Source organism: Ursus maritimus, unplaced genomic scaffold (assembly GCF_017311325.1).
Source record: "Ursus maritimus isolate PB19 unplaced genomic scaffold, ASM1731132v1 scaffold_17, whole genome shotgun sequence".
NCBI lineage: Eukaryota > Metazoa > Chordata > Mammalia > Carnivora > Ursidae > Ursus > Ursus maritimus.
In genome coordinates this window covers 56049887-56077297 of record NW_024424119.1, presented here as the reverse complement: position 1 = coordinate 56077297, position 27411 = coordinate 56049887, and the positions used below count along the sequence as shown (strand labels likewise).

The 27411-nt window shown below is 45.2% G+C and overlaps 1 protein-coding gene across 2 annotated transcripts in view; it reads left to right on the top strand.

Annotated features, from left to right (window-relative positions):
* SETX (senataxin) overlaps positions 1 to 26845 on the top strand; it is an 86908-nt gene extending 60063 nt beyond the window's left edge. For both annotated transcript variants that reach the window (XM_040632104.1, XM_040632105.1), the window contains exons 19-26: positions 7973 to 8122; positions 9184 to 9291; positions 12312 to 12499; positions 13540 to 13632; positions 15182 to 15346; positions 19353 to 19451; positions 19903 to 19990; positions 23619 to 26845. In XM_040632104.1, coding sequence (XP_040488038.1) covers positions 7973 to 8122; positions 9184 to 9291; positions 12312 to 12499; positions 13540 to 13632; positions 15182 to 15346; positions 19353 to 19451; positions 19903 to 19990; positions 23619 to 24365 — 1638 coding nt within the window. In that variant the 3' untranslated portion in view covers positions 24366 to 26845. The remainder of the gene's footprint in view (positions 1 to 7972; positions 8123 to 9183; positions 9292 to 12311; positions 12500 to 13539; positions 13633 to 15181; positions 15347 to 19352; positions 19452 to 19902; positions 19991 to 23618) is intronic.
* Positions 26846 to 27411: the final 566 nt, after the last annotated feature.

Below are 27411 nucleotides of genomic sequence, written 5' to 3'. Positions count from 1 at the left end.
CTGAGATTTCTAAGAAAGAGGTGATTATAAAGTATCTTTTCCTTTTTTGGGTCTGGGTAAGTACCAAACTCCATTGTTAGGTGCTCTTCACACCCCCCACCACTGCAAAGTCAGTTACGATAACTATCATCAGGTGAGTAGTTAGTAAAAGTAGATTTGAAGGTGTTTTCCCTATTAAAATAAAATTCGTGCCCACGCAGGGACACCAAAAAAGAGAAGAAAAAAAATCACATGTCTGGATTCAAGTAGAATGACAGTGGCCGGGGATTTGGTGAAAGAAAGTACAAACAAATGTTTTGTGATTCTTGACTGAAAGCATTAACTTATCATATTTGTTTTTGATCATAAGAATCCTTCTGTAGTGTGTGTAACTTCTTCCCCAGTGTTCTTTGGATATAAAAATATCAGACAAGGGCGCCTGGCGGGCTCAGTCGGTGGAACATGTGACTCTTAACCTTGGGGTTGTGAGTTTGAGCCCCACATTAGGCATAGAGCTTATGTAAAAATACAGCCTTTAAAAAAAAAGTGAAAAAGATTTAGATCAAAGCTAGGATGAGCCAGATAGATATCCTCATCACCAGACTGCAGCCCTAATAAACCAGTGGGGGTCAGGGAGAGCAGGGCATAGCAACTGGTAACGTTACTCCTATTTTTAAGCTGAGATTTTTCCTCTTGAATGTATTATTAGCCTTCCCGATATAGCTAAATAAATCACAGTTGAACTTAATTCATATTTTCATTAGCTGTTTTCTCATTTAAATACAAAATTATTTGGAAAGATTTTTATTAAAATTGTGAACTGAGCCCAAAATTACTTCCCAAATTTAAGGATGAAGTCTGTGTTGAAGGATGGAGTCTGATTTTGCATGTACTGTGGGTTTCGCTGCTCTTCACCTTGTTCTGCGAGCCACTGAATTAATTGTACGTGGCAGTTTTCCTCAGTACGTGGCCGAGAGGAGAGGTGTGTGACAGTGCGATCGTGTGTGCCACAGTTGCCCACCGTCTCCCTGAAGCTTCCACGCGTGTCTGGGCGTCCACACCTGGGGTCGAACAGATGCACAGGGACGAACCCCTGTTTGATTCTCTGATGAGACCACTGGTTCACTAGCTTGAACACCGAATGGGACGTGGCCTGTCTGGCGCCGTCACGCGGTCCGTGTGGCAGAGATGGACCGAGGTGGTCTGTCTTAGCGTGCAGGTGGAGCGCTCCTCATTGTCACAGGCGCCATCGTTGGCACGAGCCTTTGTAAAAGAAAGAACAGCATGATATACTTAAAAACTAACAGAAAAAGTCTGTGCGAGCTGAGTTCTGACCCTAGTTTAACTCAGATAATTGCTTCACAACTATCTCTACGCATTCTGATACCTGCCCACGTACATCTGCTGTAAGAATTGTAATTTGCTCTGACCAAATCAAGCCTGAACACATTTTTCCTAACGTGCTTAAATCCTGTTCTGAGCTTAGACGACATGCAGAGCACAGTGTTCTCTCCGGTAGTTTCGGATTATCTTGAACGTTTCTGCCGTTTTCTAGATTTGAGGTTCCCTGTCGTTCACTAAATATTTTTATCACGTAATAAATGGAGGATGTTTTTTTTTTTTTTTTTAATGATTTTTTATTATATTATGTTAGTCACCATACAGTACATCCCCGGTTTCCGATGTAAGGCTCGATGATTCATTAGTTGTGTATAACACCCAGTGCACCATGCAATACGTGCCCTCCTTACTACCCATCACCGGTCTATCCCATTCCCCCACCCCCCTCCCCTCTGAAGTCCTCAGTTTGTTTCTCATAGTCCATAGTCTCTCATGTTTCATTCCCCCTTCTGATTACCCCCCCTTTCTTTATCCCTTTCTTCCCCTACTGATCATCCTAGTTCTTATGTTCCATAGATGAGAGAAATCATATGATAGTTGTCTTTCTCTGCTTGACTTATTTCACTTAGCATTATCTCCTCCAGTGCCGTCCATGTTGTAGCAAATGTTGAGAACTCGTTCTTTCTGATAGCTGAGTAATATTCCATTGTATATATGGACCACAACTTCTTAATCCAGTCATCTGTTGAAGGGCATCTCGGCTCCTTCCACGATTTAGCTATTGTGGACATTGCTGCTATGAACATTGGGGTGCATATGGCCCTTCTCTTCACTACGTCTGTATCTTTGGGGTAAACACCCAGTAGTGCAATGGCTGGATCATAGGGTAGCTCAATTTTTAACTTTTTAAGGGACCTCCACACTGTTTTCCAGAGTGGCTGTACCAACTTGCATTCCCACCAACAATGTAGGAGGGATCCCCTTTCTCCACATCCTCTCCAACAATTGTTGTTTCTTGCCTTGTCTATTTTTGCCATTCTAACTGGCGTAAGGTGGTATCTCAGTGTGGTTTTGATTTGAATTTCCTTGATGGCTAATGATTTTGAACATTTTTTCATGTGTCTGTTAGCCATTTGTATGTCTTCATTGGAAAAGTGTCTGTTCATATCTTCTGCCCATTTTTTGATTTGTTTATTTGTTTCTCGTGTATTGAGTTTGAGAAGTTCTTTGTAGATCTTGGATACCAGTCCTTTATCTGTAGTGTCATTTGCAAATATATTCTCCCATTCCGTGGGCTGCCTCTTAGTTTTTCTGACTGTTTCCTTGGCTGTGCAGAAACTTTTAATCTTGATGAAGTCCCATAAATTCATTTTATCTTTTGTTTCTCTTGCCTTTGGGGATGTGTCATGAAAAAGGTTGCTTTGGCCGATGTCGTAGAGGTTGCTGCCTATGTTCTCCTCTAGAATTTTGATGGATTCCTGTCTCACATCGAGGTCTTTCATCCATTTGGAGTTTATTTTTGTGTATGGTGTGAGAGAGTGGTCAAGTTTCATTCTTTTGCATGTAGCTGTCCAATTTTCCCAGCACCATTTATTGAAGAGACTGTCTTTTTCCCACCGGATGTTTTTTCCTGCTTTATCAAATATTAGTTGCCCAAAGAGCCGAGGGTCCATTTCTGGGCTCTCTATTCTGTTCCATTGGTCTATGTGTCTGTTTTTGTGCCAGTACCATGCTGTCTTTGTGATCACAGCTTTGTAGTACAGCTCGAAATCCGGCATTGTGATGCCCCCAGCTTTGTTTTTCCTTTTCAACAGTTCCTTGGAGATTCGGGGCCTTTTCTGTTTCCATACAAATTTAAGGACTATTTGTTCCAGTTCTTTGAAAAATGTCCTCGGTATTTTGATCGGGATAGCATTGAAAGTGTAGATTGCTCTGGGTAGCATGGACATTTTAACTATGTTAATTCTTCCAATCCATGAGCATGGAATATCTTTCCATCTTTTTATGTCTTCCTCAATGTCTTTCAAGAGTGATTTATAGTTTCTAGAATATAGGTCCTTTACGTCTCTGGTTAAGTTAATTCCAAGGTAACGTATGGTTTTTGGTGCTATTGTAAATGGGATGGATTCCCTAATTTCTCTTTCTTCGGTCTCGTTATTCGTGTATAGAAATGCAACTGATTTCTGAGCATTGATTTTGTATCCCGCCACGTTACTGAATTGCTCTATAACTTCTAATAGTTTGGGAGTGGCTTCTTTTGGGTTTTCCATATAGAGTATCATGTCATCTGCAAAGAGAGACATTTTGACTTCTTCTTTGCCAATTTGAATACCTTTGATCCCTTTTTGTCGTCTGATTGCTGTTGCAAGGACTTCTAGTACTATGTTGAATAATAGTGGCGAGAGTGGGCATCCTTGTCGAGTTCCTGATCTTAAGGGAAAGGCTTCCAGCTTTTCCCCATTGAGAATAATATTTGCAGTAGGCTTTTCATAGATGGCTTTTATGAGATTGAGAAATGTACCTTCTATTCCTACACTCTGAAGGGTTTTAATCAGGAAAGGATGCTGTATTTTGTCAAATGCTTTTTCGGCATCGATTGAGAGGATCATATGGTTCCTGAGTCTTTTCTTGTTGATATGATGTATCACGCTGATTGATTTGCGAATATTGAACCACGCTTGCATCCCAGGTATGAATCCCACTTGATCGTGATGGATAATCCTTTTAATGTACTGTTGGATTCTATTAGCAAGTATCTTGTTGAGGATTTTGGCGTCCATATTCATTAGGGAAATCGGTCTGTAATTCTCCTTTTTGAGGGGGTCTTTGCCTGGTTTGGGGATCAAGGTAATATTGGCCTCATAGAATGAGTTTGGTAGCTTTCCTTCTGTTTCTATTTTTTGAAATAGCTTTAGGAGAATAGGTATTATTTCTTCTTTGAATGTTTGGTAGAATTCCCCAGGAAAACCGTCCGGGCCTGGAGTTTTGTTATTTGGAAGGTTGTTTATCACTGACTCAATTTCTTCATAATTAATTGGCCTGTTTAAGGAATCAATTTCTTCCGGTTTCAATCTTGGTAGTTTATAGGTTTCCAGGAAGGATTCCATCTCTTCCAGATTGCTTAGTTTATTGGCATATAGCTGTTGATAAAAATTTCTAATAATCCTTCCAATTTCAATGGTGTTCGTCGTGACCTCTCCTTTTTCATTCATAATTTTAATAATCTGGGTCCTTTCTCTTTTCTTTTGGATAAGTCTTGCCAGTGGTCTGTCAATTTTATTGATTCTCTCAAAGAACCAGCTTCTAGTCCTGTTGATCTGCTCTACTGTACTTCTGGTTTCTGCTTGATTGATTTCAGCTCTAATTTTGGTCAACTGCTTCCTCGTGCGTGGATTAGGCCTGTCCCTCTGTTGCTGTTCCAGCTTCTTGAGGTGAGAATATAAAAACTGCATTTTAGATTTTTCTATTCTTTTGAGTGAGGCTTGGATGGCTATGTATTTCCCCCTTAGGACTGCCTTTGCAGTATCCCATAGGTTTTGGACTGTTGTATTTTCATTCTCATTGGTCTCCATAAATTGTTTAATTTGATTTTTGATTTCCTGGTTTATCGAGTCATTCCTGAGCAGGATGGTTCTTAGTCTCCAAGTGTTTGAGTTTCTTCCAAATTTTTCCTTGTGGTTGAGTTCCAATTTCAGAGCGTTGTGGTCTGAGAATATGCAGGGGATAATTTCAATCTTTTGGTATCGGTTGAGACCTGTTTTGTGTCCCAGAACATGGTCTATTCTTGAGAATGTTCCATGGGCATTAGAATAGAATGAGTATTCTTTGGTTCTGGGGTGTAGTGTTCTATATATATCTATGAGGTCCAACTCGTCGAGTATGGCATTCAAAGCCTTTGATTCTTTGCTTAGTTTTTGCCAGGGTGTTCTGTCTATTTCTGAGAGTGGAGTGTTGAGGTCCCCTACTATTAATGTATTTTTATTTATATGTCTCTTTATTCTGGTTAAGAGTTGGCTTGTGTATCTTGCTGCTCCCCTGTTGGGGGCATATATATTTATAATTGTCATATCCACTTGTTGAATACTTCCCTTAAGAATAATATAGTGCCCTTCTGCATCTCTAACTATAGTCTGTAGTTTAAAATCCAATTTATCTGATATGAGAATTGCTACCCCAGCTTTCTTTTGAGGTCCATTTGCGTGAAAGATGGTACTCCATCCCCTTACTCTCAGTCTGAATGCATCTTTGGGTTCGAAATGAGTCTCTTGTAGACAGCAAATGGATGGGTCATTTCTTTTTATCCAATCTGCAACCCTGTGGCGTTTTATGGGATGGTTCAAACCATTTACATTAAGACTGATTACTGAGAGATATGATTTTAATGTTGCCATGTTGCCAGTAAAGTCTTTGTTTGTATTGGCTGTGACTTTCTGTTCTGTATCACTCTTGGGGCCTTTTTACTTTTATAGAACCCCCCGTAATATCTCCTGTAGGGCTGGTTTCGTGGTTACAAAATTGGTTAGTGACTGGCGATTCTGAAATGTCTTTATTTCTCCATCAATTCTGAATGACAGCCTTGCTGGATAAAGGATCCTTGGCTGCATGTTTTTCTCTGAAAGAGCTTTAAATATGCTCCCCCAACCCTTTCTCTCATTCCAGGTCTGTGTAGACAGGTCTGACGTAATTCTGATGCTTTTGCCTTGGTACGTGAGAAATTTCTTTGCCCTGGCCGCTTTCAATACTGTATCCTTGCATCTAATATTTGCGAATTGCACTATGACGTGACGTGGCGTAGGTTTGTCGTGGTTGAGCTTGGGAGGGGTCCTCTCTGCCTCTTGGACACGAATGTTTGTTTCCCTTGCTAGATTAGGGAAGTTTTCAGCTACAATTTGTTCAAATATCTCTTCTAGACCTCTGTTTTTCTCCACCCCCTCGGGGATGCCGATGATTCTAACATTGGATCGTTTCATTGAGTCAGTAATCTCCCGTAACCTACATTCGTGGGCGTGGATTTTTTTAAGACCATCTTCTATTTTCATTTTTTCCTCTATTAACCCATCCTCCAATTCACTAACCCGTTCCTCTGCTTCTGCGACCCTGGCTGTCAGAGCCTCTAGTTTTGCCTGCATTTGGCTCATAGAATTTTTAATTTCTGTCAGATTTGCTCTCATTTCTGTCCTTAGGGATTCTATATTCTCAGTAACCTTTTCGTTAATAGTTTTTTCAATTCTACTCATCATTTTGACCATCGTTACTCTGAATTCCATTTCTGATAATTTGGTTACATCCATATCCATTATTTCTGTGGCAGAGGCCACAGACTCACTGTCTTTTCTTTGCTGGGGGGGGCTTCTCCTTCTTGTCATTCTGATGAAGAGAGGTTGCGGGGTTTCCAGAGCCCAAATTATTGACTGGGTCCCAGGCCGTGCCCCTTGTTTTATAGGGATCTTAGGGATGTGGGCTTCTTCTTTAAAGATTTTATTTATTTATTTATGTGGCAGCCAACCAGCGAGAGAGGGAACAGAAGCAGGGGAGTGGGAGAGGAAGAAGCAGGCTCCCAGCGGAGGAGCCCGATGAGGGACTCCTTTCCGGAACGCCGGGATCACGCCCTAAGCCGAAGGCAGGCGCTCAATGACTGCGCCACCCAGGCGCCCGGGTTGTGGGCTTCTTGATTTTTCAGCCTGCCTTCTGTGTTCTGGGGGAGGGGCCTGCCGCGCCAATACTCAGGCAGCCCTGTTTGGGTAGAGTCTCCGTGTCCCCTGCGAGGGGGGATGGGGATGGGCACTCCCTGAGCCGGTATTTCCAGGCTTTTGTTCTCTGGCGGCTTTCCCTGGCGGTTTGCTGTGCCTCTTCTGAGGGTCAGAGCAGCAGCGGCCAAATTTCAGCCTCTGTCACAGAACAGAGGGATTGCGGCCCGTTCTCTACTAATGTTCGTGTTTCTAATGCCGCCAGCCGCCAGCCGCCCCGCGCACTCCCGGATCTCCCAGTCTCAGTCTGGATCCAGTGAGCGCACCGGGATTCCGGGGTTCTGCGAGATGCCTGGTGGCACGCGCACCCGGCTCACGGTCTCTGTCTGCTGTTTTGCGGGTGCCGTCAGCGAGCCCCGCCTGCTCTCCCGTGCAAGTGGCTACCGCTTCCCGGCACCCTCCCTCCCCCTTCCGTTTATCTTCCGATATCTGTGCACAGTTTCATGCTCCCGCGCCCGTACCTCAATACTCAGCGCTGGAGATGTTCATTTGTAGAGATCCAGATCGTCTTCCTGCGTCTCAGGCTGGTTCCGTGGTTGTTTAGGCTGGTCTGGTACCTATCCAGCTCGACTCGGAGGACCGGCTGAAAGCAGTGTCTCCTACTCCTCTGCCATCTTAACCCTGCATGTCTGTGTTTTTATGTCTCAAGCTCTATCATTCCATATGCACGCTCCAAGTGCAGCTTTCTCTCCATCTCAGGCAGGCGTGGGCTTTCTGTCTTGGGACTTAGAGATGCCAAAAAGTGATGGATGCAGAGGGACTTCTGCCAGTGGGTAGAAACTTCCAGAAGGCTCTTTCTGGTCCCATCAAGCCAAATGGAGGATGTTTTACAGTAAAAATAGGCCTGCCATAATCAAGAATTTATATACAGCTAAATACTGATTGACTTTTATTTGTCGTCTTAGGTTCAAGGACGCCCACAAAAAACACAGAGCATCATCATCCTAGAGTCCCATGTCATCTGCTGCACGTTGAGCACGAGCGGCGGTTTACTGCTTGAGTCTGCTTTTCGTGGACAAGGGGGCGTCCCCTTCAGTTGTGTCATCGTTGATGAGGTCAGTAGGGGGTCGGCGGTACGAATTGGATGGTGCTGTGAGGGCCGAGTCTTCGGGGAACCGTGCTGCTGCTGAGTTAGGGAGAGCAGAGGCCTTGTGCAGCTGGTTTTTACCTGCTGTCACGTGTGCGTAGACTCTTATGTTGAAATGTGCTACTGACGGCCCCCCACCGTTAAATGGCTTTTCCAGAATTGGGGATATAGTCTTTAAGGATGCCTGATTGTCCCCAGCAGATCCTTCCTAAGGAGTATCTCGCTTCTGCTTGGAATAGCTCTTGTTCCCTTTTGAAGCAGTTTTAATATAACTTTGGACAGCTCTGAGCCACAATATTTTCAGCTAACATCCTTTATTCGTAGTTCATTCATTGAGCAAGCATTTGTTGGGTACCTACTGTTTGCCAGAATGTAGAGCCAGGAGACAAAAGTCTTGGAAAATTAGATAACAGAGGATCAATCCAAGATCCAATCTCACCAAAACGAAAGAACAGAAACCATGGAAATGATGAAATAATTGAAGAAAATGTCATTGAAGAGAAGCTTGAGTCTTGCAGATGATGAGGCCTGCGGGGAACAAGGAAGAAAGGGGGTGGCGGGGAGAAAGGGACACACAGCCATGCAGTTCCCCTGGGCATGTGCCCAGCCGGAACAGAGAACATAGAACAGGGGCATTACACGCCTTCCAGCTTGTGGCTGGTTCCCAAGTGGTCATGGTACCCGAGTGGTGCTGACTTCACAGTGCACCTGTCGTGGTTCTTTTTAATTGATTGTTAAGAATATTTGTTTCTGTTGTTGCTGTTATCTTTTCTAACCAAAAAAAAAAAAAAAAAACCTTACTTTTTTTTTTTCATTTTGTTTTTCTTATTTTTTAAGTTATTTTAATCACCTGGTGCTCATCAGGATAAGTATACTCAAAAATCCTTATTTTTGATATTCAGTGCAGAAGGAGAAAGTGTGATGCTTTTCTGAATGTTAGAACTTTTATGAACTAGATGAAGTGTACGTGGATAAAGAAGCAGCAAAGATGATTAGGGACACTTTCTCATCCTGTACTTTCTTCCCAAGGCCGGGCAGTCTTGTGAGGTTGAGACTCTTACTCCACTCATCCATCGTTGTAACAAGCTCATCCTCGTCGGAGATCCTAAACAGCTCCCTCCCACGGTCATTTCTATGGTAAGTTAGTTTCATGTCCTACTGCTTTAAAGTGGAAGGGCCTTTTCTGTTCTTGTGTTTGGAGGGGGTCTTTCTTGGATCATCATCTCTTATTTGGAAGGAAAAGTAGGGAATGGCTAAGAAAAGAGAACCACCGTTAAAGAGTAAAAGTCTGTGAAAATGTCCCTTTGTTCCTGATTGTGCTTATGTGCACATGTGACCCAAGCAGTGTGCGCTCCCGAGACCAGAAGATGGCAACGACCGTGTTCTGTGTGCGGCCTGCTCTTTCTTGGGAAGAGGCAGTGCGCAGCTGTTGTAAGGGCTGTATCTGATCCATTTTAGTAACATAAACCCCAAAACAATAATAAAAGAAAAATTTTAAAAGAAGTTTCCTAACCTCCTGATTCATATTTAAATGTATGCGAATTTGAGGAAAACATTATAAAGAGTACTTTAAATGTGCTCTCAGAGTACATTTCCAGTTTTAGAATTCTGTGTCCTAGCGTACAAAAAAAAAAAAAAAAAAGCCTGTGCCTCTCCTATCCTCTGTCAGGATGAGTGTCAGGAAGAGAAAAGGGGCTATGAACCCCACTTATGGGAAGGACCAGCCAGCACCTCGAATATGGCCCTCTGCCATTATCTCACCCGAGAGGCCTCCTAGAAATGCACACCAGAATCGGGACTTTGGGTAGATGTTTTGGGTAATCTGCATAGGTGTAGACCAATTTAATAATAGTTGTATATTTCACTAATACATAGATTGTTTGTACAGAGTGGTGGATGCATAAATAACCCCAGAGAACAGATCATTTCAAAGCATTTCCGTGCAGTCGTGGAATGAAAGCAAGTGGTTTTTGTTGTCATTACTGTGTTTTAACTTTGGAGTTATCGACAATGCTGGTGCAGCTCTTTGACGTCTGAGCACACGTGCGTGATCACACTAGGGTGTTAGCCCGGAAGCACACCCACCTCTGAGTGAAAATTTGTGTCCGTAGGGAAAAACGGCAGGTGATTCTGTTCATGGAGAGTAATGAAGAACTGAGTCTGTACTGCATTTCTTTCGGATAACACGGGACTTCACAAGTTTACTGACTTGAAGGGATCAGCATGTAGTGAAAAGGGATTGTTGATGGGCCCCAACCTTACTGCTTACTTTGGTGGTTGATATAAGCAGCAAAAATGAGAAAAATGTGTTTGGGCTTTTTGTTATTACTATTACAGAAATAATATGGCCTTACTGCGGAAAATTTGGAAAATAATTACAAAGTTAATTTTCTCAAATGCTTTTCTATCCACCTGTTTCTAAGGAAAATGACTGGGAACAGTTTAGTGAGTATTTTAACAGATTTTGCTGGGCATTTGTGTGTTCGTTTCTTCCCATCAGTATTCATTGAGTGCTGGCCTCATTTAGGGCTGTTTTAGGTGCTGGTGTTAAAACAGTGAAGAAAACAGACAAAAGTCCCCGCCCTTCTGGAGCTTGCGTCTAGGGGGTAACAGTGAATAAGTCACTAGGATACGGGATGTCAGGGGCTCTAAGGTTTGTGTGTGGTGCTTGGATGATTGTAGGGTTTGCTTTAAAGCGGGCAGAAGCCAAATTGTCTTTTTTTTTTTTATGACTAGATCAGGAATATCCTTCCATGTCAGAATATAGAAATCCCATCATTCTGTAGGATAGACTCAATTTTTTTTCTGCAGGCGGGGCTGTTACCTTTTTCTTTTCCCCCAGAGAGATTCAAAATAGGTTTTGGCTAACTCGAGAACAGATCAGCCTCTGGGGATGTAGATAAAATTGTTGAATGTCTACTACTACTATTTTATTTAGTTATAAAACCTATTTAAAACCACATACAGAAATAACCTATGGTTTAGGAAGTAATGCCTTTTCTCCCCAGTAGGTTTTTTGAACCTGGCACGCACGTCTGCAGCATCACGTGTGAAGATCCCATCTCCATTGTCTTAGTGCATTCTTCAGTGCACATTTACTTCTAGAGTATTTAAGACGCAATACTTTTTGAATATTTGTATGATGTTGACATTGAAAAGTACATCCCAAGGCACAGCTACAATAATGTTAGAACCGTTCTCTTCATTTTTCTTTTAGGTCACTAATTCTTCAGGTTGTAACTCATTAATGGGTTTATGAAATCAACTTAGTAATTATTGTCACTTGTCTTTCTCCTCCAGTGGAATACAAATTCTGTGGCACTTGATCTAATTCACCTTAGCAGTCTCAGCACCCCAGATTTTAGGTGCTCAGTGTATGTTGGATAGACGGATGGATGGAGGGTGGATAAGGAGATTGGTCTTTAAAAGGCTTGTGTACGGGGCTCCTGGGAGGCTCAGCTGGGTAAGCATCTGCCTTCGGCACAGGTCATGATCCTGGGGTCCTGGGATCGAGCCCTGCATCGGGCTTCTCTGCTCAGCGGGGAGTCTGCTTCTCCCTCTGCCCCTTCCTCTGCTTGTGCGTTCTCTCTCTCTAGCTTGCTCTCTCTCAAATAAATAAATAAAAATTTTTAAAAATAATAAAAGACTCGTGTACAATGACAGCCTATATTTCCATTTGTGAGAGAATACCTTAGATATAATTGTTAAAATCTGTGTTGCAATTCTTTGTTTGTTATTCTTTTAGGTGACCTCTGTTAGCATCAAAATAGCTTTAGTTGTGGCCATTACAAGATCATGTCGTCGTCTTTTTTTTTTTTTTTTTTTTTTTAAGTAAGTAGGCTCCACACCCAACATGGAGCTTGAACTCACAACCTTGAGATCAAGGGTCGCATGCTCTACTGACTGAGCCAGCCAGGTGCCCCAGGTCACATCTTTTTCATAAGCATTATGTGGGTTTTCTAAAGAAACTTTTACGGTCAAGCTAAATGGCTTTTCAAGTCCCGGAGTCGGAAGCCTCTTTCTCCGAATCTGGGGTTGTTGGTCATCTTATGCCACTTAAACCTTCCCGCTTACATAGGAGAGCTCAGTGACTGTTTCTACAGTAGCAGGGAAGGCATAAACAAGTGCTTGGACATGGCTGTTTTCCCCCTTTGCAGAAAGCACAGGAGTATGGCTACGACCAGTCCATGATGGCGCGCTTCTACAAGCTGTTGGAAGACAACGTGGAGCATAATATGATCGGCAGGCTGCCCATTTTACAGCTTACTGTTCAGTACAGGATGCACCCGGACATATGTCTCTTCCCCTCTAATTATGTTTATAACAGAAGCTTGAAAACAAATAGGTGAGTTCCACTCATTGCCTATTGGCTTATTTTATTTGTGGGCTTAGCTGCTTAGGAAGAATAGCTATTTTACTGTATTCTTAAGTCTTGTCATAAAAAGCATAAATCCAAGGTTTAATAATTTTTTCTAATTACAAAATCCATGTTGATTTTAGCAAATGCGGATAAAAAAGAAGGGGGAGGATTGCCTTTATTTGTGCTAGAAATAATCACTGGTAACATCTTGGTGTATCTATTTCTAGTCCTTGTACTATGCATATCTTTTTTTCCTTTTTTCCTTTTTAAATTTTTGAAAAAAAGAATCACACCATACTCAGCATAGTACAGATCTTCTTCAACTTACGATGGAGTTATGTCCCAGTAAACATACCGTAAGTCAGAAATGGGTTTAGTACACCTAACCTACGAGACATGGCTTGGCCTGGCCTACTCAAACGTACTCAGAGCACTTATGTTAGCCTACAGTTAGCAAAAATCCTCCAGCACACAGCCCATTTTATAGTAAAGTGTTGGATATCTCGTGCAATTTATCAAAGACTGTACTGATAGTGACAAACAGCGTGGTCGTCAGTGTAGAAGTCGGTTGCCCTTGTGACCGCGGGGCTGACTGGGAGTGGCACCTCGCTGCTGCCCAGCATCTCGTGAGAGCGTTGTACCGCGTGTTGCTAGCCCTGGATAGGATCCACATTCGAAATTCCAAGTACGGTTTCCACTGAAATGTATTGCTTCTGCAGCACAGTAAAGTCAAAAAATTGTGACTTGCACCGTTGTAAGCTGGGGACTGTGTTCTCTGGCTTGCTCTCTTTCACTTACTGTGCCAGGAGTGACGCTTCAGTTGCAGTTATCTTTAATTGCGTAGATCACTCTCCCTAGCCTAGGGAGAAAAACAAATCAAATCTCTTTTTTACCTTTCACTAAAACACATTTTGATAAAATAAGGTATTTCTTATCCCCAGCTCCCTCCCTAACAAAAAAAATTGTAATAAAAATAAAATATTTTCTTATAACTTGTATTCTGAATGGTCGCTGCTTTTTTGTAGACAGACAGAAACCAATCGGTGTTCATCAGACTGGCCATTTCAACCTTACCTGGTGTTTGATGTCGGAGACGGTTCAGAAAGACGGGATAATGAGTATGTTTTCCTCTCTCCAGTCCCCAGGGATGGTCCCGGAGTTATTTTTGTTCATATCGACATGGAAAACATTTTCCATACATCTTTTTGCCTAGTGCCGGGGCACAGTCATTCTTCTGTGGCTAGGCTAGTAGCTTTTCCTTCTTCATCATAAATTACTAATATCTTTCTCTGTACATTTTGGCCTTTTAGTTCTTCTTAACTGTATAATGGGGATCGTAATCCCTGGCATGGTAAGCACTTGAGTAAATGCATGCTAAGATCACAGCTGTGAGTAAGTCAGACATGGCCCCAGTGCATGGCTCTTGTGGTCTGAGAGGAGAGAGAGACACAGCTGGGTAACCGCCAAGGTAATTACGTACTCCAGCTGGGTTAAGCGGTGTGAGGATCAGTATAGATCCATCTGAATTAAGGTGGGAGACAGAGGGTGGACAGTACCTGATGTGCGGGATTGTGACTAAGGGACCGTATTCACGCGGTCTGTGAAGGACGAAGAAAAGGGAGTGGTGACTGCTAAGTAGGAGAAACTTCAAAGGAGTCAGGCCTTCTCGTGAGAAAATGGGATAACGGCCTGGAGGCTGCGTTTGTTAGCACAGGTCCTAGTGTGGAGTACGGGGAAATACAGATGCCACCTCGCCTCTGTCACCAAGAGTGCCGTAGAACAGGTGGTGTCCTCAGTGTGGATTAGCTATTAGTTGAGCTACTGAGGTGGGGGGGGAGGACGTTGAGTGAAGAAGTTAGGGATATAGAGAAGCAGTTGGCCATAAGCATTGTGGGGGTGAAGGTTGTTGACCTGACTGTTGACCTGAGAGGTGACAAGGAAAGTAAATTAGGCTTCAGGGATAGAAGAAGTAACTGGCTCTCGGGGTTTTCTGTAGAGTAAGCTGCAAGTTAAGATTGCGGGTATTAAAGGCCCTTAAAGCGAGACCATTAAGGTAGCCTGGGTGCAGTGCGTGTTGCTCCCAGCACAGTGACGAAGGGTGCGTGCAGTCTGGGAGCTGGGCGGGGGGTGCAGGAGGCGGCCAGTGAGGAGGCCAGTGAGGAGGCCAGCCTACTCCAGGGTTCTGTCCATGCTGTTCGCCTCTGGGGGCCACGGCACATTTAGTCTGTGTGGACGGCATCCCCTTGGCCGTGGGGTGTGCAGTCTACGCAGCCAGAGGTGGGGAATTAAGGAAGATAAGACGACTAAAGCACTTTTTTCCGTGTGTGGAAGATAGTAAATTCTTAGTGTTAGCTATTTATTACTCATGTCTTCGTTATTATAAATACTTTTGTTCTTTACTGTTGCTGTACCCGATACAACAACTGAAGAGATCGGTGAGTAAACTTCAGTTGACTTCAGAGTCTTTTCTTTCTTACAACTTCCTGTTTCACTGGGTGGTTATAGGTTTTCAAGTATGCGATATTAATGGTCATTATAACAGCTTCTTTGAGCCGCTGATTACTGCCTGCCCTTCAGTGTAGCGGAAAACAAAGTAGGACTGAAGCCAGCAGTTGGACTGCTATTAGTTTTGATGTGTTTTGTTTTGTTTTTTTTCATCTTATTTAGCTCATATGTAAATGTTCAAGAAATAAAACTGGTAATGGAAATAATTAAACTTATTAAAGACAAAAGAAGGGATGTTACTTTCCGGAACATTGGCATAATAACCCATTACAAGGCTCAGAAGACGATGATTCAGAAGGATTTGGACAAAGAATTTGATAGAAAAGGGTGAGGCATCTATATTTTTACAGATATTTCCAGTTTTTCTTTTGAATTAAAAAGAAGAAAGGGGATAAAAGGAAGCCTAATTCTAGGAAATGGTCTTAGGCCGTGGTGCTACAGCAGGAGGAGACTCGAGGCTTCACGGTCATGCTGGGTAGGGAACGCTCACACTCCCGGCCCCGCAGACCAGCCATAGACAGAGTACCTACCTCCTGCTGGTTGGAATGTCCTCACCACCATTGGCAGTGGAACCGACTGAGAAACCCTCCAGGCCTTTTCCTTTAGTTCCATGACTTGTTAATCTGAATTCTCATTCTAGTAAGATTCACAAAGTAACACTTTCACTTAGAATGAAGTATTTAATCCTTTTCATGCCTTTATGTACAGGGTGAAGATCATGTTTTTGTCTTCTTACCTCAACAGTAAAATTAAAGATTATTGGAAATCCATTAATTCTAAAATTTCTTAAACTAGGAACACACAAGCTACCAAAATTGGCTCTAGAAAAAAATAGAAAATTTGAACAGACTTGTAAAAAGTAAACAGATGGAGTTAGTAATCAAACACTTTCCAACAAAGGAAAGCCCAGGACCAGGCTTCACTGGTGAATTCTACCAAACATTAAGATAAGAATAACACCAATCCTTCTCAAACTCTTCCAAAAAATAGAAGAGGAGGGAAGACTTTCTAACTCCTTTTATGAGGCCGATATAACCATACCAGAGCCACGGAGAGACATCACAAGAAGAGAGAAACTGCAGGCCAGTATCCTTTATGAATATGGATGTAAAAATCCTCAAACAAAATAATGGGAACTGAATTCAGCAGCATATTAAAAGGATTATACACCAAGACCATAGTGGGATTATCTCAGGAATGCAAGGTTGGTTCAACATACAAAAATCAATGTGACACACCATTTTAATAGACTAACGGGAGAAAACCCACTTGATCATCTGAGTTGATATAGAAAGAGCATTTGACTAAATCCAGTACCCTTTCATGATAAAAACATTCAACAGACGAGTAATAGAAAGGAACTTCCTCAACGTAATAAAAGGCATCTGTGAAAAACCCACAGCTAACATCATACTTGATGGTGAGACTGAGTGCTGTCCCCCCAGGATCAGGAAGGACACCTGCTCTCATCACTTCTGTGCAGCACTGTATGAGAGGTTCTAAGCAGGATAATGGAGCAAGAAGAGAAATTAAAGGCATCCATATTATAAGAGAAATAAAACTATCCTTTTTCATAGCTGCCAGGACCTTATATATCAAAAACCACATAAACCATTCTAATGAGTTCAGCCAACTTGTAGGATGCAAGATCAGTATACAAAAATTAGTTGTATTTGTAGACAGTAGCAACGAGCGATCTGAAAAGGAAATTTAAAAAATTGTTTTTAATGGCATCAAAAAGAACAAAATACTTAGGAATGAATGTAGTAAAGAAGTGTAGAACTTATACATTAAAAAGTACAAAACGTTGTTGAAGGAAGTTAATGAGAGCCGAGGTAAGTGGAAAGACAGTCTGTGTCCGTGGATCAGAAGACTGTGCTGTTAAGGGGGCCGCGCTCCCCAGAGTGATTTGCAGTGTCTCTGGCAGAATCCAGTGGCCTGTTGTACAGAAATGGACAAGCTTAACCTAAAACTCCCGTGGAAATGCAAGACACTCCAAATAGCTTGAACACTGAATGTTCGAGGGTTTACACTTTGCTATTTCCAAACTTTCTGCAAAGCTGGTTATCAGAACTGGCCCTGTCCTGAGGTTAGACGTATGAACCAGCAGAACAGAATTGGAAGGTCAGAAATAAACTCATTCATTTATGGCCGGTTGCTTTTCAACAAGGGTGCCTAGGCCATTCAGTGGGGAAATAATAGTCTTTTTACAAATGGTGCTGGGCCAACTAGATCTCCACATGCAAGAGAATGGATTTTTTTTTTTTAATAGTGCACAAGGGGGGAGAGGGAGGATAATCTTGAGCAGACTCCACGCCCAGCACAGAGCCAGACACGGGGCTCCATCCCACCACCCTGAGATCATGACCTGAGCCGAAATTAAGAGTCTGACGCTTAACCGGCTGAGCCACCCAGGCACCTGAGAGAATGAATTTTGACTCTTGTCTCACACCATACAGTATGATGAACTCAAAGTGGATTAGAGCACTGAATCTAAGAGATAAAATTCTAAAACTCAAAACAGATGTATGAATCTGTGTGACCTCAAATCATACAATTTTTCAGCATGACACCCAAGCACAAGTTACCAAAGAAAAAATAATAAATTAGGCTTCGTAACAGTTAGAAACTTGTGTCAGAATGCACCATGAAAAAAGGGGAGAAGACAGCCCCCAGAATGGGAAAATATATGGATAGTTCCTGACTTACGTGGTTTGACTTAGAATTTTTCAGCTTTATGATGGTGGGAAAGCAGTACAGAGTCAGTAGAAGCGATAGGTCAGATTTTGAATCTGGATCTTTCCCAGCTGCTCACACAGCGCAGCGCGATCCTCCCTCGTGCTGGGCAGCAGCGGCCGCAGCTCCCGGTCAGTCCCGCGGTCACGAGGGTGAACGACCGTGAGCGCTGACAGCCATTCTGTACCTATTCTAGAGCGGTCGCCAGTAACTCACATGAGCCAGCCGGCGCTTTATAGCCGAGGGCTTCGTGGTAGATGACTCTGCCCAGCCACAGGCTAGTGTAAGTGTCCAGAGCCTGTCTGAGGCAGGCCGGGCTAAGCCGCAGTGTTCAGTAGGTTAAGTGGAGTAAATTACATCTTCAACTTAGGATATTTTTAACTTATAATGGCTGTAACCCCATCCTACGTCAAGGAAAACCTGTACTTGCAAATCACGTGTCTGATGAGTCTCCTATCTGAACTATATAAAGAACTCCCACAACTCAAAAAGTCTAATTTTCTTAATGGGCAAAGGATTCGAATAGCATTTCTCAAAAGTAGGTCGTAAACAAATGGTCAACAAGCACATGAAAAGATGTTCCACGTCATTTGTCATTAGGGAGATGCGAATCAAAACCACAGTGAGATCCCATTTCACCCATCTAATAAAAAAGCAGACAATAACAAGTTTGGGCAAGGGTGTCGAGAAGTTGGAACCCTTATGCATCAGTGGTGAGAATGTAAGATGGCAGATCACTGTGGAGAACAGTTTGGCAGTTTCTCAAAAAGTGAAGCATAGGAGACACATGGATGGCTCCGTCAGTTAGGTGTCCTCTTGATTTCAGCTCCGGCCGGCCCTGATTTCAGGGTTGTGGGATCAAGCCCTGTATCGGGCTCCATGCTGGGTGTGGAGCCTGCTGGGGATTCTTTCTCTCCCTCTCCCCCATCATTCACACACGCGCTTTCTCTCTCTTTCTCTCCAAAAAAAAAAAAAAGAAAAGAAAAGCATAGAATTTCCATATGACTCAGAAGTTTCACTCCTAGATATATACCTGAAAAAACTGAAGAAACATTAGCACGAAAGCTCGTGCGTGAATGTTGACAGCAACATAGTTCATAACGGTCAGAAGGGGAAAACAGCCCAGATGTCCATCGATTATAAATGGCTAAATAAACCATGGGGTATCTGTACAGTGAAATACTCAGTCCTCAAGGGAGTGCAGCACCGCTACACGCTACAGCGGGACGAGCCTTGAACATGTCCTAAGTGAAAGAAGCCAAGCGGGAAAGGCCACATACGTTATGATTCCACGTGTATGAAACTTCCAGACGAAGTAGACTCACGGTTGCTAGGCCTGGAGAGAGGGAAGGATCGAGATTAACTGCTAAGAGGCACGAGTGAAGGAATGTGAAAGTACATCGCGGCGGTGGTTGTACGACATAGTGAATATACTGAAAACCACTGAGTACTGTAAAGTGGTGAATTTTCTGTTACGTGAATTGTATATCAACAAAAGATACCAGGAGAAAAGCTGGAAAATACTACTGTGTAAATATACATATTTAATCATTATCTTAAGCTTTTCCAATAAACCTATTTTTTTTTTTGTCGCTAGGCCAGCCGAAGTAGACACCGTGGATGGGTTCCAGGGCCGGCAGAAGGACTGCGTCATTGTCACATGTGTCAGAGCAAATACCATGCAGGGCTCAATCGGGTGAGTGTCGTCGGCTTTTTCCTTGTCTGTGATCTCGAGCCCGGTGTGTTGGGACGTGTGTCTGATGTGCGCTTCTGCTCTCGTTCTGCAGCATTTTACTAATCTCAAGTATATTTAAAGTAAGAACAACTGATTGAGTAGCGTAGTTTTAGGATGTCTCTAAAGCTTAAGAATGACACTGTTAAAATTCCCAGTATCTCCTCCAAGGCAGAATAGGAGATTGACAGACAGATGCGTCACTGTGAAGGAAAGCTCCGGGACTTTCGTTCACCGGTTTTAATGGGAATTGCTGCTTCGCTGGGGACCCTGGGTTGGGAAGAGGGAGAAAACGAGGTACCATTAAAGAAGGAGAAGGAGCCCAAGAAAAGCGGTCTGAAGCAGTGTCTGTGTCTCACCTGCACTTATGCTAAGTCATCCTGCAGAAAGAAGTAACTTTGTTTTTATTGCTTAGATTTCTGGCAAGTTTGCAGAGACTGAACGTCACCATCACACGAGCCAAGTACAGCCTCTTCATCCTCGGACATTTAAGGACCCTCATGGTAGGTGCATTCTCGGGACCAGGGTGCTCCGAAGTTTGCCCGTTGTGACTGATACCGGGTTGAGGTTTTGTTTTTATTTTCCATCAAAATGGAATGGATTGCAGGGTTATAAAATAATGAGCTGCTTCCCCCTGGTTGTCCTGTCCTTCAGCAACTTCTCCCTGGAAGCTTTTATAGATGCAAACCGCTGGCTCTTCCCCAGTCCAAGCCCCAAGTATCCACAGCGTCCGTAATTAAGAAAAAAAAATTACGTCTCCATCATAGGACTGTTGAGATCCGTAAATCCATCCGTTCGCGTAAAGTGCTAGAACAGTTGGCGCTTAGCAGACACTCAGCTACTGCTTAACGCCAGCCAGAGGGAATTTGCAAGAGGAAGCTTGGATCTTCCTTTCTGTTTTGGCACTGGGAGCGTTCTGCTCGCACTGTGTCATTGGGTGGGGGGAGGCCGTGTCAGAGCTCCTGCAGGAGACGGGCAGGTTTACGTCCATGGTAGACGAAGGGTGCGGCCTCCTTCGTGGTGTCACAGCCGGCTAACCGCCGGTGTTTGCTGCTTGCCTTGTGAGGGGTCATAGCTTTGAATTCTTCTCGTTTCCGTATTTTACAAAGTCAGTGGTTATGTTAGGAGTGGAGCTAACGCATTAGATTAGATTTTTTTCACTATTTTCCCCCTTTTTTTCCTGGTTAGTACCACCAGAGGGCATTCAAATACAGTCTTTCTCATTCAGTTTGTCCCTACATCTGTGGTCTTCTGTTGTTTGTGTGCCCCTTGAAGGAATTTTTAAAAGCTGCATACCACCTATTTTTAAGTTGATATCGAAAATTTGTTATGGTAAGTTTGAGTATTGCTTAAGATTTTGTTTTGAATATATTATTAATATTGACATTGTAAAATAAAACTATTAAAAATAAATCTTTACATCACTCTTAAATGAATGCATTGGAACAGGTAGCAGTATGATTCATTCTGCTTTTTGAAATTGAATGTCCACTTGGACTTGCTGGGGATGAAATTCAGGGAGATACATATTTTTATAATTAAAAGCCTTTCTGTTATCTCACTTTATTATGTTTCTCTGCCACAAAAATTTACATATAAATTGAAAGTTTAAAAAATATCTTTATAAGTATCTGGGGAAACTACATGAAGGGTGCACGAACTTCTCTGTGAATCTCTACTTACTTCGAAAGAAGATTTTTTTAATAGAATTGTTTTTCCTGGTGCCATAAGGATCTCAGTGTTAACAAATGATTTCTTGATTAATCTATTAGAATTATTCTTTTGACACAGTTGAATTTTGGTAGTGTTTTAACCTGAAAGGTAAAAAGTTGTTAGAGCTGTGTGTCTCCTAGTGACGCCCTGATTGAAGCAGCCTTCCTGGGCACCCCTGTTTTTACTGCCTCCCCTCTTTGGCACCTGGGAGTCTGCAGGTACCCTGGCGGCGGCAGCATGCCCCCTGGAGAGACTGGGGATGGATGAGGCGTGACTGTGCTGGACGGAGTGGGGGCAGGGGAGCCTCCGGGGCACACGGGGAGCCCCCAGAACACACGGGGAGCTGGGGTGTCTGCACTGGCGGAAGCCAGTGGCACAGAAAGACACAGAAAGGAGAGAACAGGAAAACTCCCAGTGCATCACTTGGGCTTTCCAATGACGTCTGTGGTCCTTGGGGCTTTTTTCCCTTTTTTTTTTTTTTTTTTTTTTTTAAATTCTTAGCCCGGTTTCCCTTATGGAAACGGAATCATTGGTGAAGGAGAGGAATAGTCCTTCTCAAAACTGTTTTTGTGATCCTAGGATCAGATCAGATACCAAGTTGAGGTGCCGTAGACTTGGCAAAAATAGCAGCAAGGCCATCTGCTTCATGTCACGTCTGTGTTTCAGCCTCAGGGTGAGCAGTTCTGGAACGTTCCAGAGTGAGGGGGAGGCCCGGGCCCGGTAGTGCTTGTGCGGGCCTGTCTGGCGCACGCCGGCCCTGTGCGCGCACCTTGTGCACGAGCCTTTAGCCCTCACAGAGTCCAGTCCTCCAGTCCCAGAAGCCACTGCGATAGGAATCATTATTGTGCCTACTGCTGTTAAGCTGCACTTCATTTTCACGTAGAAGTTTGTATTTATTGAAAGAACTCTTTCAGGTCTGTTTCGACGAGACAGACTTTTATCCTGTCGCCCTTGTTCATACATAAGAGAGGAAAATACACACAGAATGAACAGGCTGCGATATTCCTGAAAGGACTTCGGTCTCCAAGTCTAGAACTGCAGAGTCACTCCCCAGGACACAGTCACACGTGTCCTTGTTCCTGCCACAGACTGTTCCCCTGTGTGGTCATAAGTGTTGGGGACCCCGCATTTCCTAAGGGTGCCCCGCCACGGTCTCCGGGGTTCTTTTCTAACTCCTGGTCTCCATCCTCCCAGGTGTTAGTGCTGGTACTTTCGTGTCTCGTCAGAAGGTATCTGTGGATAGGTTTTCAGGCAAGAGCTGGGACTCGTTCTTTCTTTAAATGGTTTATTGACTACAAGTCGAGGGGTTGTGGTTGCCTAGCCATGAATTCCTCCCGGATTGGGTACTCGGAAACTGCCACCTGGCCAGGGGGTGCCCCAAATTAAGAAATGGTAAAATGTGAAAACGTGCATTTTAGAATCAGTTAAAGAAAGCATTATGCCCATTTTACAGATGAGGAAACGGGCTCAGAGGTTGACTTGACCAAGGTCATGCAGCAAGTAAACACTGCTGCCCTCACCCAGTTTTACGAACAGGACAGGAGGCCACGTGAGGGCGGCTGTCCTCCTCCTCTTTTGTCAGGCTTTGTGTTTTCTCCTCTCATGCTCACTCTTCTTTCTAAAGAGGCCCACATTCTGACGGTTGTAAAGCAGCAGTTCATTGCTGAGGAAAGTCGAAGGGTCAGAGAGGAGAGACGCGTGCAGGTGGGGTTCCCTTCTCCTTAGGTGTGCTTTCGTAACTGAAGTTCCTCCAGAAGAGAGACAGACGGTGGGAGAAATCTGTGGGTAGTTGTCCCAGGGGATTAAGGCAGTGTAGCCCTTTGTGGTCTGGGAGGCCTTTGGGAATTCAGTGAAGGCTATGGGCCTCTTTCTAAAATAGTCACACGCACCCAAAAGTTAGGGCTCTCTGAAACCAAGCCTTTCTGCTCCAGAACGTTAGCTTTTTGAGAGAGAGACACGACTCTAGATCAGGTGTCCAAGGGAACTTTCTGGGATGGCAGAGCTGTTGTGTGTCTGCACCGTCCAGCACACGAACCACTGGGCACGTGTGGCCCCTGAGCACCGGAAATGTGGCAGGTGCGGCTGTGCCAACGGGACTGTTCGTTTGCTTTAACTGTAACTAATGGAAGTGCAAGTAGCCGCTGGCCGCTGGTCCGGCCGCAGGAGCTCCGCTGTCCACATGGCCCGAGCCACAGGGTGAGATGGTAGACGCTCGTTCTTACAGGCGGCGACCAGTGCTCTCCTCTGATAACGTGGCATTATGAGGCTGTGTTTGAACTCACTTTTCCTTGAATGGATTCTTGAGAATCTGTTCGTGGGGTGTATTTATTGTTATTCAGACCAGAAAGCAGAAACTTAACACTTCCCAAGCACATGGGTGTTTTGGGGGAGTAACTGTCTCTCCTTCTCTGTTTCAAGGAAAATCAGCACTGGAACCACCTGATTCAGGACGCGCAGAAGCGGGGCGCCATCATCAAGACGTGCGACAAAAACTACAGGCACGACGCAGCCAAGATTCTGAAGCTCAAGCCCGTGCTGCAGCGAAGTCTGACTCACCCTCCCGCCGCAGCCCCGGAGGCGTCCAGACCCCAGGGCGGCTTGCCCAGCAACAAGCTCGACAGCGAATTTGCGAAGACATCTTTCACTTCTTCCCTGTATCACACACCCTCTGACTCCAGGGAATCTACTGGGACTGTCACGACGAAGGATCCGGAAAGGCCTCTCATTCAGGACCGGCTTCGGGACCCACGACTGCTCAGGAGGATGGGCCTGGACCCCGAAGCCAAAGGGACGTGCCTGAGGGATCCGCAGCCCTCAAGCCCCCAGCAGCCCGGAGCGACACCTCCCTCGGGAGAGCCGGGCTTCCCTGGGAGCCACCAGGATCCAGCTGGCGCGCAGCAGTCCGCTGCCAGAGGGGCTGCTCCGAACAACCACAGACCTCATGTGCAGTGCGAGCCTCCAGCTGCCGGGACCGATGTCCCCACGAGTAGAAGAAGGTGTGACTGGGAAGGAGGGCTCAGCCACAGAAGAGAGACCCGGGCTTTCAGTGAGGGGGACAAGGAGACGTGGAGCCCCGAGAGCCACCACTCGAAGAGGAACCCTGGCTGGGACAAGAGGGGACTGGAGAAGGAGGACAGCGGTTCCAAGAAAAGAAGGCTTTTATAGTAAAGCCACGTGGCACAGACTGTCAGCCACAGCATCGTTGCAAACTTAAGATGACCAGCTAATGGGACAGTCCAGATAAGATGATTTTTTTTTCCTTAAAGGAGTTTGTGTGCTGTTGGAAAACATGGAAAATGTACCCTAACCTGAGCCTCTTGGTCTCCTTCCATAGTTTTTGTCAGTGGCAAAAGCTTTCGAGGGCCTTTGTGTGTCTGTAATATTGTCCTTGAGTTCGGAGACTCAGAGAGTTGGTCTCCTGTCCTCAGATACGGGGTCTGACTGGGGTGGGTATTGTAGAAGTTGAAGTGTATATTTGTATAGCAAATAACGAAATCGTTTTAAAATTTACTCTAGTAGACCGCTTTTCTTTCCCTGCTTCAAATGTTAGTCATTTTCAACGGAACAAACTTTATAGTTTAAAAAAAAAAAAAAAGCGGGAAGAGGACGGCAGGCCCTTTCAGACGTCGTTCCGGCCAGACAGACCTGTTCAGCAGCCCGGGTATTCTGGAGGAGGCAGAGTTCATGCCGGTAGGTCAGACAGCTCTAGTCCTATGTAAGAAAACAGGTGGAGTCTCGTGGGGGAAGCTTTGGGAAGCCGAGTCCTGTTAGGTAAAGTTCTGCTGACGTTGCACGCTTTCAGATGGCGCTCCTCGGCACAGGGTAGCACACTGCTCTGATGAGTCCAGCCTCCTGTTTCGGGAAGCACATCGTTTTCTAGCTTAAAGTCCTGTTCCCCTTGAAATAGACGAAACAAAAGAATAATTCTTGACCTACCATTCAGATGCCCCCAGCATATTGTGAGTGTCCCGTAACTGGTGGGTGACAGGTCCCGTGGGGCCAGAGCAGCGTGGGGACCCCTGGAAGAGCCACTGGCCCCTGTGTGTGAAAGCCAGAGGGTCGCCAGGAGAACCCAGCCAGGTCATTCTCAGGGAGCCCGGGGAGCTGCGTGTTAGACGTCTCCCCAGGGGACTCGGGTCACGGACCCAGCAGCGTGGGATCCAGGAGGGCCGGCCAGGTAGGATACTGTAGGCGGGAAAGAAACACCCTTTCAAAAGAGAAGACTGAAGGGAAGTGTAGACATTGGAAGTTGAGACCCAGGAAGAGAGTTGACAGGTTTCCTGTGATCTTTGGAGACTGTGTTAACTGAAAAGACACCACTGTTGTAGGCTCGTCTGGGTAGAGGGGGTTGTGCTGGGGTTCGGGGTGCTGTCGGAGAGGATGTTTGAGTACCTGTGGGGGGGGGGGCTGTCTCGTGGCAAAGTCCAGTTTTGCAAACTTACAGACGTGAGAATATACAGTAGTGACAGTTGGCTCTTGTCAGAACTAGTGGTTTCTAGGGAATGCCCTGCAGCCCGTTGGCTAATTTGGGGAGGGGAACGGACCCCTGACGATTAATGTGCACCGTTTGAAATTTTGCCATCTGCTTTTTAAGCAAAGAGGGCTTTGTGTCAGAAATTCTACTGAAGCCGGTTATTAAAAGCTTTAAATGTTTGATTGCCAAAAGTTTAAGCGTTCTGCTTCTTCATTCCCGCATCGCCCCCACGGGGTCTGGATGTCAGCTGATGTCGAGCGGACACCCCCAGCCCTCAGGGAGCACACACACTGGCCCTGCGGTCGGCCTGCTCCCTGTGTGCGGGTAGAGCACGCGTGCTCGGCTTCGAGGGTGAGAAGGTGCAGGGGGACCCCCACCCTGTTCGGGTCAAGGGCTCTGTCAGCTTCCTGCTCGTGCCCTTGGCAAGAAATGTCACGGTTCCCTTGAGTTGACTTTCCTACTACTCTTCTTGAGCAGATCCTGAGTGGGAGCAGTTGAAAGGGGCTAAACTCTGTAGGCTTATTAAGTAAGGAAGGCGGCCGACAGACACAGCTGGGGTCAGGGGCTTCTCCCCGTGCTGGTGCAGCGCGGGGACTGCGAAGGGGTCCCATTCCCAGGCCGCAGGCTCCGCTGCCACACCCGGACCACGTGCCTCCCGTCGAGGGGGGTGCCTGTTCTCACACGCCGTGTCCATCCACTGGTTCCCCGCGCTCCCCGTCGGAGCCTGCGTCCTGCCGGCCTCTCCCCGCGAACACATCCTACCTGACGCTGCATTTGAAACGGTTTGCTGTTCCCGTTGGTAAGACCATGTTGACAGAAAGCGTTTCATATGTGCAAGTGGGGCCTTCCTCGATGTGGCTGGCCTGGCAGCGTTGGTGATTGGTAGGTAATCTCCTCGCGGAGTGAGGAAGACGCCTGTTTGCTTCGTCCTCGCCACGGCGCTACAAGAAAGTGTCCTGTCTTCTTCAGTATTCGTTATTTCAACATGAATCTGTTTTGTTTAAAAACTTGTTTTGCTTCTCTGTATATAATTTTCCTTGGATTTATGTGCATGGTTTATTGGGTTCTATGTTTTCGTGTATCACCAGGAGCAAATTTGATAAGTACATGTGAATAACCTCCTGTAAATGGATTTTATAACAAAAATGTACTAAACTATTTTCTAAAATCAGTTGCGCGGATGATTCTTTCCTGCCGCTCTGTGCTCTGCCTTCACTGCTGGGACTTGGCAAACGTAGCCCGTGCAGCCTGCCACGTGGTCTGTCGCAGGAAGCACGCCCGGGGATCTGCTTTATTCAAGTCGGTTCTCCAGCACTCCCCCGCCCCCCACGCCTCCGGGCTCTCAGGGTGAAATCTCTTCCGTGAGGTCACAAGGTGTGTCGCCACCAGCCCTGGTGGCCCGGCCCATTTGGAGGCTTGGCCTGACAGAAAAGCAGGCTCACCTTCAGGCGGCCGCTGGGAGGGTGGGAGAGGCCGGTGGGGCGCGGGGGTGAGCAGAGCGCCCAGAGGCACGATGGGTGCGGACGTCCAAGTCGGGGTGACTGCCGATGGCCGCAGAAGTGGGCCGCGCTTCCCACGCGCTGTGGGACTTCGCCACGCTCCTGTTGGAGGGCGCTCGCTCGTTCGGATGTGCGCGCAACCCCCCGGGAGGGTGAAATGACCGATGGGGGTAGGGGCCTCCTAAATTTGCCGAAGGACCTGGTGAGAGACCAGTGCTCTGACGGCCGTGTCGTCTGT